General features: G+C 39.7%; 1 protein-coding gene across 6 annotated transcripts; it reads right to left on the bottom strand.

Annotated features, from left to right (window-relative positions):
- Positions 1-3,349: 3,349 nt before the first annotated feature.
- Positions 3,350-9,404, bottom strand: LOC307020260 (uncharacterized protein). 6 transcript variants are annotated; one of them, XM_079651496.1, is made up of 6 exons: positions 8,854-9,404; positions 7,704-8,073; positions 4,979-5,110; positions 4,568-4,892; positions 4,349-4,422; positions 3,350-4,053 (listed from the first exon to the last, which is right to left on the bottom strand). In XM_079651496.1, exons 1-3 carry the CDS (start codon positions 9,070-9,072, stop codon positions 5,106-5,108), a joined length of 594 nt encoding a protein of 197 aa, XP_079507622.1. In that variant the 5' UTR covers positions 9,073-9,404; the 3' UTR covers positions 3,350-4,053; positions 4,349-4,422; positions 4,568-4,892; positions 4,979-5,105. The 6 variants fall into 6 exon arrangements, with proteins under 6 accessions (XP_079507622.1, XP_079507621.1, XP_079507620.1 ...); XM_079651495.1 differs by lacking the exon at positions 3,350-4,053 and having other exon boundaries at positions 4,072-4,422; positions 4,568-4,689; positions 4,777-4,892; XM_079651494.1 differs by lacking the exon at positions 3,350-4,053 and having other exon boundaries at positions 4,072-4,422.
- Between the last annotated feature and the right edge of the window lie 6,446 nt (positions 9,405-15,850).

The following is a 15,850-nucleotide window of genomic DNA, read 5'->3' as shown; positions in this document are numbered from 1 at the left end:
ATAAATACTGTATATAAGGTGGCAGAATTAATTTAACCCTCTATGGCAGGGGTAGCCAACGCGGTGCCCGCGGGCACTAAGTCGCCCGTAGGGGGGAAATTGGTCGCCTGCGTGCATTTTCTAAAAATAGCACAAGTCACCATGGAGCTCCGTCTAAAAAGATTATTGAATACATTTTTATTTTTAAAATGACAATATTGAATATAACATTTTAAAAGCACACATTTTGTATGTACATATGTAAGTGAAATGGAGATTTGGTGCATGAAATTGAACTCTGACCCCAGATAGGTTCAGAGTTGAACTCCACGCACCAAATCTCCGTTCCACCTTTAGCTGAGACAAGCTAGCATGAGCAGCTACGATCATGGGCCTCATCACCACACACACACACACACACACACACACACACACACACACACACACACACACACACACACACACACACACACACACACACACACACACACACACACACACACACACACACACACACACACCAGTGGTGAGGATCTCAGCCTGCCACTGACGTTCAACCAGAAAACATCAGCTGTTAGCAGTTAGCAAACAGAGATCACAGCTCCTCATATCTTTTCAGAAAGTTAAACAAGTACAAACCACAGACTGTCTGTGTCATGGCGAATACAGTCGCTGGTTTATTTACGTCTGTAGGCCATTGTTATGAGTGTGGAATGAGCATATACAACGTTAGCTTAGCCTGGTCGACCCAATCTCCATTCAGAAAACAAGCATTTTAAAAGGTTTTTCGCCTGCCGTCTTGTCTGCAGACTTGTCAAGCATTAATTCATGGTTTTTAGTAAACGGTATCAGTATGTTGTTACTTCGGCATCATTTAGAAACGTGTATTACAATTTAATCACGGCAAAATATGTTCATTTTATTGTAGTTGTAGCTCCCGAGCCAGCGCGTCTTGTTTGAATGATGCGAGTAAACACACCTGGCAGCAGCGGTGAAACTCGAGCGATTAGAGCGAAGTCGCGTCCGGTGTGAACGCAGCATTACAACGACCCCTGATAGATCTCGCGAGAATGTGTATAAATATAGATACATTTTCATAAAAAAACAATGGGGTTGCTATAGCAATGGTAAATTATTGTTAATAATTATTGTGAGGAATAACATTAACATGTGACCAGACAGTCCTTCACATACAGTAAATTAATATGTATTCTGATTATTATTAATAATAATATTATCATTAAAGGTGAACCGTGCAATTATGTTATTCAGGAAGTTTGTATCAAACAAGTAGCCCTTCGTATTACTCAGTACCCTTGAAGTAGCCCTCGGTGACAAAAAGGTTGGTGACCCCTGCTCTATGGTATGATGTTGCCTCCAGGCAACATACCCATTTTTGGCTTTTGCATTCACACAATACATCTCAAATCATAAGGAACCATTAGTAGTGTTTGAATTTGTCCCATGACTCTCTGGCGGCCAATTTGAAGAACCTGTTTGCTGCCTTTCCCACAAGGATCAGCTCAGCCATTTCTCTCCAAGAAATGTGTCTAAAAACGTAATTTCCTGCGCATTTCTTCTCTGGAAAAAAATGTATTCACAATAATAGGTGAGTAAACCTTAATTTATAATAGTTTAATATACTTAATTAGCTAATTAGGTAATGGAAACTTGATAAAATGCAAATATTGCCTGGAGGCATCATCGTACCATTATGGTCAATTGTAAATGTTGCCTTTAGGCAACACCATACCATTATGGATTGACCATGATATTGTGGTATTGTGTGTTTAAGTATAAACTGTTCAAAAGCATACCATTCATCATAGATCTCTACAATTTAACCAAGATACATTTGATGTTAAAGCCAACCCAACGATCTGTGCAAAGATGGGATAAGAAAAAGAAAGAAACATTGCAGGTTACCTGCCCAAGTGTTGTGCATGCATACAATAAAAGTATGGGAGGAGTGAATCTTCTAGACTTGCTGATTGCTCTCTACAGAACAAATATCAGGTCAAGGAAGTGGCATCACAAGATCGTGTTGCACATTATGGATTTCATTCTAGTGAATGCATGGCTCTTGTACCACAGGGACTGCAAGGACTGCGGCATCCCCAAGAAAGAAATGTACAGCCTGCTTAAATTAAAAGCTGAAGTTGCCTTTGCAACGAGAGGAAAGTTTTGAAGAAGAGGGGGATACCATCTCATAATGTTGACAGAGACATGGCTGAGAAGAAGCACAGAGGTTCTTCCTCATCAGTGCCATAAACACATGTGCATCATGACCACACTACCATTGGCCTGTGTGGGTGGAGAAAAAGGGCCGGTGCAAATACCCTGGCTGTAAGGGTGAAAGTGCAGTGATCAAAGTGTGTCACGTACCTGTGCTTCACTGCTGACAATAACTGCTTCATGAAGTTCCACAATAGTGAATCTCTTTTGTCAAATGGCTCAATAAAGTTTGATGAAAGATGCCTAGGCTCTTTGCGTATTTATTCCTAAAGGTTGTTTCACAATGGTACAATGTTGCCTGCAGGCAACATTCAGACATGTAATCTTTTTAAAATATAAAAAATAACGATTTTCACATTTTAATTGGCATGCAATTTAACCTGTTGAGGCTATTTAGTATTTTCCATGTGTTTTTAAATACATTTTGTTCAAATTCGAAACAATAACTCTCTTTCCAACCCCAATCCATCAGAGATTCTTCCTCCCTCACAGCATTCAAAACATCACTCAAAACCCACCTGTTCAACACTGCATTCAACCACTGACCACCCCCCTCCACCCCTATATTCTGTTTTGTTTATCTCTTTTTGTATTTCTTTGTTTTTTTGTTGTTGTCTTTTCTTAATTCTCTGTCAAAGCGTCTTTGAGTTTCATGAAAAGTGCTATAAAAGTCTCATGTATTATTATTATTATTTTTTTTTTCATAACTTACCATTATGGTACAGTGTTGCCTCAAGGCAACACACCCCAAAAAGTACCCCCAAATAATTATTTATTTAAAAATGTTTTAGATTATGTTTATTTGGTCTATTATATGACAAAAAAACACTCCAAACATTTTTTGCCCAAATGGCATCATAGTGCGTACCATAGAGCAGAGGTTCTCAATTGTTTTTCAGCCAAGGACCCCTTACAAGATAGAAAATACACCAAGGACCCCCTCATTCTGATTTGTGATTTTGGGCAATATAAATAAAAATTGACTTGACTTGACATGTATGTCCCTTGGAATAATCTGACGTAGCCTATTTTTTACACTTCTATATTCTTAGTTATGTGAAAGAACAACACAAGAGCAATGTATTAGAAATATATTAGATATGTATTAAAAATATTTGCACCATCTCAACACAGAATACCCATAAAACAATCAATCAATTAGCTCCAAGTAACACTGTACCCAGGGGTGGACTGGGACAAAAATTCAGCCCTGACATTTTCTGTCCAGACCAGCCCACTACATTATCAGCGGACACTACATAGAGGTCCACTAAACTTGCGGCATCTTCTCTCATGCATACTACAAAGGAGAGTCATATTCCTTGATAGCAGTTAACAAATAAAGCACTTAACTATGAACTCAAGGACTAAAATTGACAGCTATATCAATCAATCTTTATTCATTATAGTGTCAAATCACAACAGAAGTTATGTCATGACTAGAGGTGGGACGAGACTAACGGGAAGAACCCTTATGCTACCCTTTCAGTTTTTAGTCTGTGACTTTGAAAATCTTTTGGTGTAAGCCCAGTATTAGTTAAAACCAGACTCGGACAATAATAACAAAAAAATATCCTGACAAATAATCTAAATAGAAACATATTACAGACAGTAGCAGCATTAGAGCTGAAACTCACTCACTCATTATGAAACCATAAATAGAGAATTGGAAAAAAAAAAATATATATATATATACTGTAGCTGTGTGAAAAGTCTAAGACATGGGTTACAGGTCTGAATAGATATGCATTCTCATATACGTGTATGTGCACAAGTATGTATTGCTCTATACTTTCCCGTCCACAGCCAGCCAGCTCCACTCCTCACCAAATTCATGACCTGCAAGAAACAGCAGACAGAACTTGTACTCAGTATCTGTGTACTGACAAATATATGTAGCCATGTAGCCTTTTTGTGACGTAGTGACACTTAGTGAACAAATGTATCTGTCATGAAGGATGACTTAAGTCTCAAAAGAGCCCTAAGGCCTACCTGCATAACTGTTAATTGAACTTAAAAGATATGCAGATGTTTGAAATTAAAACCATCAATATGAAAATCTTCAGCCAGGAAATAATCATAATCAAACCTTTTGTTTCAATCTGAGACAAAACAAGTTGCATAATAAACTCACAAAGTCAAGACGAAGCTCTCAGATATGATCTATGACTCAAGCATCAAGAAGAACTTCTAGCAGGTCAGGAAAACCTGTTTGACAGGAGATAATGGTAGCAGAGAATATAAAGAGACATTTATGAATTACCAATTGTCATTTTATCACACATATAGTATGTTTCTTCACATAAACCTTTAAACATAACCTTTAAACATACACATATTGCATTCCTCTCACCACATGAAATAAGCTCAGGAACCTAAAAGTGGCCCAGTGAATGATGGAGGAGACAAAGCAGGTCCTCAAAAGGGGACAGAGGGAAAAAAACTCCTTTGGCTCTCATATATAGGGTGGTCCACCTAAAAGAGACATGGAAACATTATTAAGTCTCTCATCATCACAAATCAAGTATGAATTCATATAACATTATAAGACACATGACATACTCAACAAATCATAGACTTCTCAAAAAGTGGTGAAGTGGAGGCAGTAAGGGAGCAAATCCTTGAAAATGGACGGAGGGGGAACAACTCCTCAAGCTCTCACATGTCAAGTGGTCAACCTGAGAGGGAATCGGATACATTATTAAGTCTCTAATCATCACAAATTAAGTATGATTTCATAAAACATAAAAAATTATAAACTCACCATACTAGAGGAGACTCAACAGCCAAACTTTGGTGCAGTGAAGGTAGAGAGTGGAGGCAGAGAGAGAGCAAGTCCTCGAACATGGACGGAGGGGGAACAACTCCTCAAGCTCTCACATGTCAAGTGGTCAACCTGAGAGGGAATTGGATACATTATTAAGTCTGAAAAATAAATAAAATGTTTTCCTCTGTCCTGCACCTAGAGTTGAAAACTTTTGGGATGTGCGTTATGAAGTATGAATTTATACAACATAAAAAAATACATGATAAACTTACCAAATTCTAACAGTGGTCCCAAATGAGAGAACAAGTCCACATATAGAACAGAGGGAGAACGACTCCTCAAATATATCAGAACAACCTGTAATGGAGAATAATTGATCATTTAGTGTACATGATCACACCCTTAAGGATCAACACATAAGCACAATACAACTTCTGAAAAGCATCATTAAAATGACAAATAATGAATTACTACATCCATAATGTGTGATGTGTGATAATAACAATAATATTAAATATTTCTCGCCTTATCAGTGGAGCAGCTTTTTAAGCAGCTCACTCTTCTCGTCTGTCTATCACAGAGTCAGAGTCCAAGGACATGAGGATGTCTTTCTCTGTGGCCATCAACATAAATGCCTCCAATTTATCAGATCAGAGGGTGCTTCTGAGTCTGTTTTTAATAAACTTCAAAATTGAAAATGTGTGCTCACAAGCCACCTGTGTGAGGGATAATGTAAGCAGGTATTTATAAGCAAGGCCTAGGACAGGGTATGCATCTGTTAGCATGTTGAAACGGCGAAGTATCTGGTAGCAGCACAGAGGGCATTCTTTGCAGGAGCAACAGCTTATGGGAGTTATCTCAACCTCTTCTGTGTTGTCCTCCTCACCACCTGATCCATCTTCTACTGTTCTTGCTTTGTACTCTGCCAATGGGGATGCCTTCAGCCTGTTCCACTGGAGTGCAAAGCTTTTCAACTCGGCCTGCATATTTTCCTTGGTTGCCCTGCTGTCAAATCCTTGCACGCACTTGCTTAAGTCTTGAAGGGCAGACTGGGGAAGAGCACTGGTGCAGAGCTGAGGGAAGTTTCTGGGATCCAGACATGCCAAGTCAGCATATAGATTGCCGTGTGTTAAAAAGCGCCTATGAATGGCTTCAATTGCTGTGTCATGATCCGGTTATGCACATTCACCTCATAGGATTTTTCTGCATCATCCAGGGTCTCATCCTGAGCCATCTCTCCAGGCAAAACTTTCTTCATCCTCCTCGACTTTTGTGGCAGTGTGGCCTCCACTTCTATGTCCGTGTCATCTCTCTCTTGGATTTCTGTGTTTGTCCAGTTGACAAATGTGTCTGCTGCTTTTTTTACAGATTCAAAATCTCTTCCCAAGCTTTTCAGCGTATCCTGTGTCGATGCCACCATTCTGTGAGCAGAGAGGATGTCCAATCCTGCCGTCTGAAGGTATTTAGACAATGGAGAGGTATGTTCAAATATGCGGAGGAAGATTTGAGCCGTCAAGATCGTCTCATACTTGAGCAATGACTCTGCATATCCTCTGGCCATGACACGGATACATGGTTTCACTGTTGCCTGTTTCTGTATAGCTGATAATGTCAACAGCACATCAACGTACAGAACCATCTTCCGGTTTTCCAAAGGAGCCAAACACCTTCTTCAGGGCCTCATGCTTGGCCCACCAGCGTGTCTCGCAAATAGGAGCAAGGCGTCTACGTCTCTTGTTTCGGCCTGACTCTTCCCACACATTCATCCTTTTATATGACTCTTTGATGAATACCGCAATGCCATTGAGGAGCGCAAACAGGGACCCACTCTCAATAACAATCTGGGTTGTGTTTGCAAGCACCAGATTTAGTACATGTGCGTAGCACCATACATGCACCTGGTTTGGAGATTGTGCCGACAATAGTGAGGAGTATCCTTTGTATTGGCCTTGCATGTTTGATGCCCCATCAGTCGCATTTCCAATGCACATGGTCTTGCTGAGACCCATTTTGTCCAGAACTTCTGACAGCATGTTGACCAAGGCCTGTCCAGTGGATGAACTGCACTTCAGCACTGCAACAAGCCTCTCATGAACAACATCAGTAACATACCTCATAATTATAGAGCATTGATCCTGAGAGGTGATGTCCTGTGTTGTGTCCAGCTGCACTGAAAACATTCCTGCTTTCTTGATATCACTGGAGATGTTTTTCTAATGAGATGGTGAATTGCATCTATCACTGAGTTGACTGTGGTTTTGGAGAGTAAAGTTACAAGGGAGCCTCTGCCTCTCGTGCCACCAGACAAATGCAACTTTTTGCTGTTCTCAATGCAGCTGTCAATGCAGCTCTTTTAAACAGAAATCATACTTCCCCAGTTGAAGTATGAGTTCCAAGAAATTACCATGATCAACTGTGTGGTCTTCCAGAGTATATGCTGCCTCATTTTCTGACCTCCTGTATGCAAGCCCCCTCTTCCCAAGAACCTTGATGACATCTATGATGCGCTCCAAAACCTGCCATCTCTTTCTGACCTGCTCTCTGTGCGCCGACATCTGACTGCCACCAAACACACTGCTGATATCAGCACTGGCGGATTTCAAGAGGTAAGCTTCAGCACAGTTTCTGTGTCCACTGCTTCTCTCATGCTCCTCTGTGCGCTGGTGTATATGCCTCCAATCTGACATTCCACTGATGAACAGACTGCTATCAGTTCTCTTACCGAATGCCATGCAGATGAAACAATACAGCATGTGACGCTCTGGACAGTACGTCAGCCACCTTCTACTGGTGCCGTCTCTGCTACAGAACACTTTCTGCACCACTGGATTGCTACTTTTTTGCTGAGGATGGTAATTTAAAAATGACTGGAGATTTCTCTGATCAGGTTGTGAAAAAAAATCAGTTAGTTGACTGGCACACTCATAGCTCTCAACAGCTGTTTCCCTCTCAGGTGATCCTGTCTTTGGGCTGACATACTCCTCACTCTCTACAGCCTTTTCCCTCTCAGGTGGTGCAGTCTTTGGGCTGCCTGAATTGGTCTGGCTCTCTCCCTGAACTGACCAGCTGGACTTGCCGTGAACCTGTCTGGGCTGGACATAGGGAAAGCATTTATCATTGGATGGGGAAATAACTCAAAACCACAGAATAATGTACAAGATAAAAGATTAGTTCATATTGAACGAAACGTTCGCGAGCGTAACAACACTAGTGGCTTTGCCATGTTTTCCTTATGACACTAACTAGTGTTTTCCAATGCAAAAAAGTCAGATCTTTGTGACAATACCTGAAAATGCTCAAGACAGCACTATACACAGCCATTTGAAAACTACAGTAAAAGTAACAGATTTACACAGAAATTAAAGTTACACACAAATTATGAAATAGTTATCACCTCAATAAACAATAAATGAATTGAAAGATTACAATAAATTCGATGGCAAATATTGCAAATTAATCTAATTATTTCCTATAGGTTTACTTATATTTTGTGCTAAAATTCAAAGTATCTCATCTGTATTTACAATACAGCTTTATTCTGCAGCTTCATCTCTACTTACAGCTCGTTGGTCCATGTGAACGTTTACTGTTGCTATGGGTACAAGAAACCGCTGACGTTAGCAGCTCTTAGCTAGCCTAGCTAAATCATCTGAACAATAAAAACCCATAATATCACAATTCGGCATATTTAAACAAAATCAACCACAACTACCAACATTCACAGCCCTTCAACTCTGGGCTAATATGTTGTCACAAGTAGGACTATGCAGTTCATTAGGTCACATCACATTCAATGTAAAAACGTTTTCTACTTTTTTTTTGGACATGTCTCAAAAATGTAGCCTAGCCAGCCCCAAGCTAACGTTACTTACCATGTATGCCTCCACTCGCTCGTCTCCCGGCGCAGCAGCACCTGCTGGGGTGGTGACCCCGGCACCAAATAGGTCCGTCAATTTAGAATATTTAGCAGCCTCCACCTCCAGAGACTTCAGCTTTTTAAGTCGCAGTTTTTCAGCGCCACCCGGGCATTTCTTCTGCTTATCCATTTTCAGCTCAGCAGCAGCCCGTCCCGCGACTCCCACCCATGCCATGAGGTCCCGCCCCACCCTGGTTTGTGTTGTAATTGACAGCACTGTCAGGGCTCTCTGAGCCTGTCAGCCCATGATAGATTGACAATGACAAACAATAGACCAATAATATGTGTCGATGCTGGCAACACACTGCTAGCCTTGTGTAGCCAATTGGCCGGCCCAATTGGAGGGAATTTAGAGGGAAAAAAACGAAAAGAAAAAAAAAAAATTGCGGACCGGCCCACATTGGGTCAACGGCCCACCGGGACGATGCCCGGTATGCCAGATGGCCAGTCCACCCCTGACTGTACCTAAACAAAATATCAAAGGGAAATCAAGAGAAAAGTGATCATTTCAAGTGCATTTCGGAACACACACACATACACACACACACACACACACACACACACACACACACACACACACACACACACACACACACACACACACACACACACACACACACACACACACACAGATAACACATCAAGTGTTTCACTCTTAGTTAAAATTAAATTATTTATAAAAGTCTAATAACAAAATAAATGCAGGCTATAAACAATTGAACACATGCCTGCATTGCAACATATATCAAGTAAATTGCAAAACAACTGCAACTGCATTGCTACAATCCCAAACCACTACTTGTAATGGCAGCCAGCTCTGGACCCTATTGGATTGATGCAAGGCAGTCCATGAAGCTGATTGCTTCTCTCTGCAAGTGAAGACACACATATCAAACTAAATCAATAAATGCAACATACAGTATCTGACATTTCTGTTGCTCACACTCATAGCCGCACGCACGCATGCACGCACGCACGCACACACACACACACACACACACACACACGGGTTAAAGTGGGCTGAAACGATCCAGAACAGCGTTCCGGCACCTTCGATTAATAAGTAAATAAATCTGATTGGCAGTTTCATACATAATAATGTCAGGCGAGTTCACAGGGCTGCCAACTCTCACACAATTCACATTTTTCACACGCTCTCAGCCACAAGTCCATTTTCTCAAGCAGTGAAAAACAAATTAATAACTGATAATGTCATGGTGCGAAAAGAGGACACTACTGCACATTGCGCAACAGCAGCACCAGGCAGCAGACCATCTGAATAGCGAGAAATATACACAAATGTATTATATTGTAACTTATTCCCATGCATGTTGCTCAAAGTAATCTCAGTCAGTCTCACTTCTGCGGCTCTCCCTCTCCTCTCGCGCCAGTGTGATGAGCCGCGCAGAGCCGGACACATCAATGGACTCATCCAATTGAACTGCAAATTTAGACCCTCTCAGTCTTTCCAGCAGTTGTGATTTGATATCAGCAGACATGTCCTAAATTCGTTGTCTGCTCTTAAGCAGAAACAGACGTAACATTAACCATCCGTTGTTGTTGCTGGCGGTAGTCCTCGCCCTTCCTCTCAAAAAAAGCCCGGTCTTTTTTTACATAATCTGGATGCTTGGTCTCGAGGTGCCTCTTCAATTTGGCAGGCTTCATCGCCTCATTGGCAAGACACCGCAGGCATATCAGACATTTCGGTTTCCCTTCCACTTCAATAAATCCATATTGGAGATACTTCTCATCGTATTTCCTTACTTTTGTTTTTTGTTTTTCATTTACTTCATTTGTAGCCGTAACCGGTAGTTTTAAAAATCTGTCCATCTTCGTAGTATGCTAGCCGTGTTATATCTCTATGATGCTAGCAGTGGCACTCTCTGACTGACGTACCAGTTATTGTTGTTTCCATGGTAACGGGTGACACGCTTGATTTTTAAATGTATAGATTTGTTAGATTAGAACGTAATCTATGAACTATTTTAGATTAAAAAAATAAAATATTATTTGTTGAACTATGAAGCCTTTTGTAAAAAAAATGAAAAAGAAAATGATATCACGATAATTTTAATGAATGAATCTGAAAACTTTTCACGGACCCCCTGGCAGAGTGCCACGGACCCCCGGGGGGTCGCGGACCCCACTTTGAGAACCACTGCCATAGAGGGTCTTAATGAATTTTAACTGAACAATAACTGAATGCGTTTGTCTCACTCTTAGACCAGCGAGGGTACCAAATCTATGCAGACTGCTGCAATAATTATATTGATTAACTGTCTCGTCGATGTTTGTCTAAATTAATATGATATTAGCTGTCAATCACTGTTATGATTCACATATTCAGTATTATTATTAAAAAAACTATATTTTTTGGAGGAGTTAAGGATGAATGTTCCACAATATGCTTGCTCACCCTCCTTCAAATTTGAAAGACAAGTAATTACTATCATATATCAAAATAATCAAAAGAACAGTTCAGCGCCCCACAACTTCATTGCAAACAGTTACAACCTTGACTTTACATCAGAAAGAACAAATATTAAAGAAATGACTAACTGCATCAGTTAGGGTTAAAAAACGTGTATTCAGCTCAAACATAAACATCGCTGCAGTAAGTTATTTTCCAGTGGAAAGTCCTTACCTACTGGCCTAGTTAAATCAAAGTGGTCGCTTTTTTTGGGCTGGGCAGTGAAGTTTTACACACCGTCTTATTTGACTTTCTCAGGACTTAAAAGAGAAAAAATATATATTTACACACGTAAGGTCATCATCTTAACAGTTTATTATGCTCATCGAGTCATCCGTGAGCAGAGCATCAAGTTGGCATGCCTATACAGCTGAATGCGGCGATTACCATCTTGCTCAGCAAAACGCCTCACAAACTTATTAAGATTTAAAGCTATGGTGCATTTTGATTCAATGCTGAGTACAGCCTGAAGAACATATCAAGGATTAAAAAACTAATTTCACAACAGGACTTAGAAAAGCTTGTCCATGCTTTTATCTTCAGTAGACTCGACTACTGCAATAGTGTATTCACAGGGCTGACAAAAAAATCCATCAGAAAACTGCAGCTGATTCAGAACGCTGCTGCACGTGTCCTCACTAACATTAAAAGAGTGGATCACATCAGTCCGGTTCTGAAATCTTTACATTGGCTTCCAGTCGGCCAAATAATTGATTTTAAAGTAGGCTACTATTGCTAGTTTTTAAATCATTACATGGTTTAGGACCAAAGTATATTGTTGAACTCCTACATAATTACGAGCCATCAAGGTGCCTCAGGTCTTCTGGGACGGGTCTGCTATCTGTTCCGAGAGTAAAAACAAAACATGGAGAGGCAGCATTTAGCTATTATGCCCCGACAATCTGGAACAAACTACCCAAATCATGCACGTCCGCAGAAAAGCTTACTATTTTTAAATCGAGACTAAAAAACATATCTCTTTGCCGCTGCTTTTAATTGAGCTGCTCATATTCGCACTACAGTATGCCTTTTAAACATGTATTGTATACCTGTGGTGTTTATTTTTATTATTTTATTATATTTGCTTTGTAATGCCGGTTGTAAAATGCCATTATATATGCGATCTACTGTATGTATTCCTAAAAAGTATTTTAATTTGTTTTGTAAAGCACTTTGAATTGTCACGTACAGAAAAGTGCTATATAAATAAACTTGCCTTGCCTTGCCTTGCCTTACAGCCAAACTTGACAGTCTCTTCTCTGTCATTGTAGACCGCAAATACCTCATTCCTTCCGTCTACTTAGATCCGAAATGCTTCTCGTTTTGCGCTGTCCCCCGTTCAAAGGAAATCGCCGCCAATCATATTTCCAGGCTCCCGCCAGGGAACACACGTAAGAAGGGTAGGGTTACACGTAACCAGGGAAGGGTTACAAGGCGCGTCTTGTGCTGCATTCACTTGAACTCGGACATTAGAGATTTTATCTCATAAATTCCCGATGAGCCACAACTTTTCTTTCAAAACAAAGCTGCCAACTGGGGTGGCAGCTGGGGTGGCAAGGCATTTTTCTGAGGTGGCAGCTGCCACCCTGTGCCACCCTGTAGAACCGCCACTGGGTGGGTTACGGTAATCGGAATTACAACAGCAGTGCATTAATATGATGACGGTCTGTTAATAGTTGCTGATAGGTCTCCATATTGGTCCCGTCTAGCGTGTCTAAATAGCAACAGTTAACCAATAGTAGACTATAAAGTCAATTATTACGTAGACAGGTTTATAGCTTGTGCGTAAGGGTTCCTAACTTTAAATGATGATATCAATAAGATAAAGCCCATTTTTCATAGTAAACTAGATAGAAATGTTATTATTTTAAACTAAGTGTTGTTTTGGCTTGGATTTCAGGGCTTATAATACCACACCAGTGGTTTACTTTGTTGGTTTGTTTAAAGATCAACTCGCCATTGTTTAAACTCCTCTCTGAGAGTTACATGGGCTATTTTCAAATCTCTTTGTCTACAGGTCAGAGTTCGAAATAAACGGGTGCCATCTTGTTTACACCTCACATGTTTATTAACAAACACAGGGCAGTCGCCATTTTGTGAAATCCAAATTCAAAGCACTCCTTTGTTTGTGCTTAGGCAGTTGGTGGCAGGAGATGAGGCATTTTACTAGGCATACCATTTTGTAAAGAACAGCATACTTCTTGTCAGAGTTGAAACTAGAAAATAGTCAGGCTACCTTACCGTTGGAAGTTTGGTATTTGGAGGGAAGGAATATTGTATCTGATTTTGGAAGTATTTCTGCTTGCAAGTGGGTATTGGCGGTTTTTGCAGCCTGTCCTCCTACAAAAAACGACCAAATAGGTTGATTGTTTATGCAGTGTTGATCATGATATTACGACCCATAGCCACGTAGCTTTCCCCCTATTCATCTCTAGCAGCAGTTTATTTCGACCTTTTGTCACGTTTTGTCACGATCGTAATCCCGTGAACTTTAACCTTGCGCATCAATAAAAGTGCGACGAGCCAAGAAGATGAAGATGAAGAAGAAGATAAAGAAGAATAATTATTAAAGAGCGTCAGAGCTGTACAAGTGGTACATCTGATTTCTGTATTTCATTTGATTTGTTTATGCTTTTAATTAATCCTGTCGTTTTTCTACAAATCATGTTTAACCACGATATTTCAGTTTTACGTTTTAGGGCTGGCCCGTGGCATAGGCAGTATAGGCGAATGCTTGTTGTTAGCAATAGCATGGCTGTAAAGGTTAGCGCTTAGCTTAGCGCTTAGCCTATATACGCTAACGGATATGTATTGCAATATAAGAAGGTTTGTCTTCAACAAGTTGGAGGGAGAGTTTTCTCCTTCACACAAAAGGAGCTAAAATCTTGCCTAAAAACAAAACCCTTGGTAGCACGTGACATAACACATAACAATGGCAAAAGTATGTATATTCAGCTAACCAGACCAGTACATGATATGACCGTAAACAATGTGAAAGGAAATGGCATTTTAATAATAATAACAATAGTTGACATTTACATGGCGCTTTTCATAATGCACACACTTTTTTTTCTTCTAAATGTCACCGAACATGTTGCATTAATGATAGTTAGGGTAAGTTCAACACTTGAATATCATCAGGTCATAGTTGTTTTACTACTTTAAACATTCGTTAATTCAACTTAAGTTTTGTGAAAGCATCACATCTAGTTAAAAAGAGAAATATATTTCCCTGTAATTACTGATTTACCTGGGACTTGATTGATTTTAGTGCCTGTAGTTTTATTTTGGCAAATGCTTATTTATGAAGCAACAATTAAATTACATGGTAGCACAACTAATCTGAGTTCATCTGTTTGGTTTTTTTCAGGTCATCTATCAATTCAATTATTTGAAGTAGCCTATTATCATAAAAAAATCAGCGGTTCTTTTCAGAGCCATATTCCTCTTCCTACTCTCTTTCACCCCTCTCGTTTTCTTGTCTTTTGTTTTGTTTTTCTCCCTTCATGTTTTTTTATCTTTTAGATAGGATGAACAAAAATCACAAGAGTAAGGAAAACAATGTTATACAGAGTCAGTCACATGTTTAAAGTGACTGTTATGGACAACCCTAATCTGTCAATATCTGGTTGATCCAAAAGTTGATGCTCCATCATCACATAAAATAATACTAAAATCATCATTACCAGGGGTGTATTGCTAATTCTATAAGTTCTGCATGTGTGCAATCGCAGTTGTGGCTCGTTTTGAAGCTTATGTAACTACTGTCAATTAACACTCCAGCCAGAATCAACAAAGAATGGTCATTTATTAAGTCTGCATTATTGAATAAATGTGTGATTCTTACAGTAAATGCTGGACACAGCTGCGTGATAGTTAAGTGATCAGTGAAGGACCTTTATAAACTAACTCCCTCCTGCTGAGGTACAAAGGTTACTATATAAAAAGTGTGCACATTTATTTAGTATCCTATCCATGTGAATATGTTTTAAGTGGGGGTGGACCTCATGTCCTCTAGGGGGGTCCGGAGGCCCCCGGGAAGTTAAATGCATCAATCTTGTGCACTTTGAGGGCAAAATTAACTAAATATATGGATACATCTGTCAACACCCATATGAAACTTAAATGTATACATTTCAATAATAAAAAAAAATGATAAGAATAATACTTTTTTTTTTATTTATCTTTGTGCATATTTAACTATTTACTGTTTTTTTTTAATGCATTTGTTGTAATTCCAATAGTATGAATTGTAATGATTTCATCGATGTTTTAGATTAATTAAAAAAAAATGAGGGTGCTGTGTGACGTTGAACCTGCGACCTGCAACCTGTGACCTATGAACCTGTATTTGTATGCTACCAAAGGAGCTATTGAACCTAAGAACTTGAATTTCCGACTCCTATTGTGGAACATTACAATAATATAAAAGCGTGCCTTGGAAATATGTATTTCCATATATGGTGACCAAACTGTTTCAGAC

Source organism: Notothenia rossii (genome assembly GCF_949606895.1).
Source record: "Notothenia rossii genome assembly, chromosome: 9".
NCBI lineage: Eukaryota > Metazoa > Chordata > Actinopteri > Perciformes > Nototheniidae > Notothenia > Notothenia rossii.
This window is presented reverse-complemented; position numbering and strand designations above follow the sequence as displayed.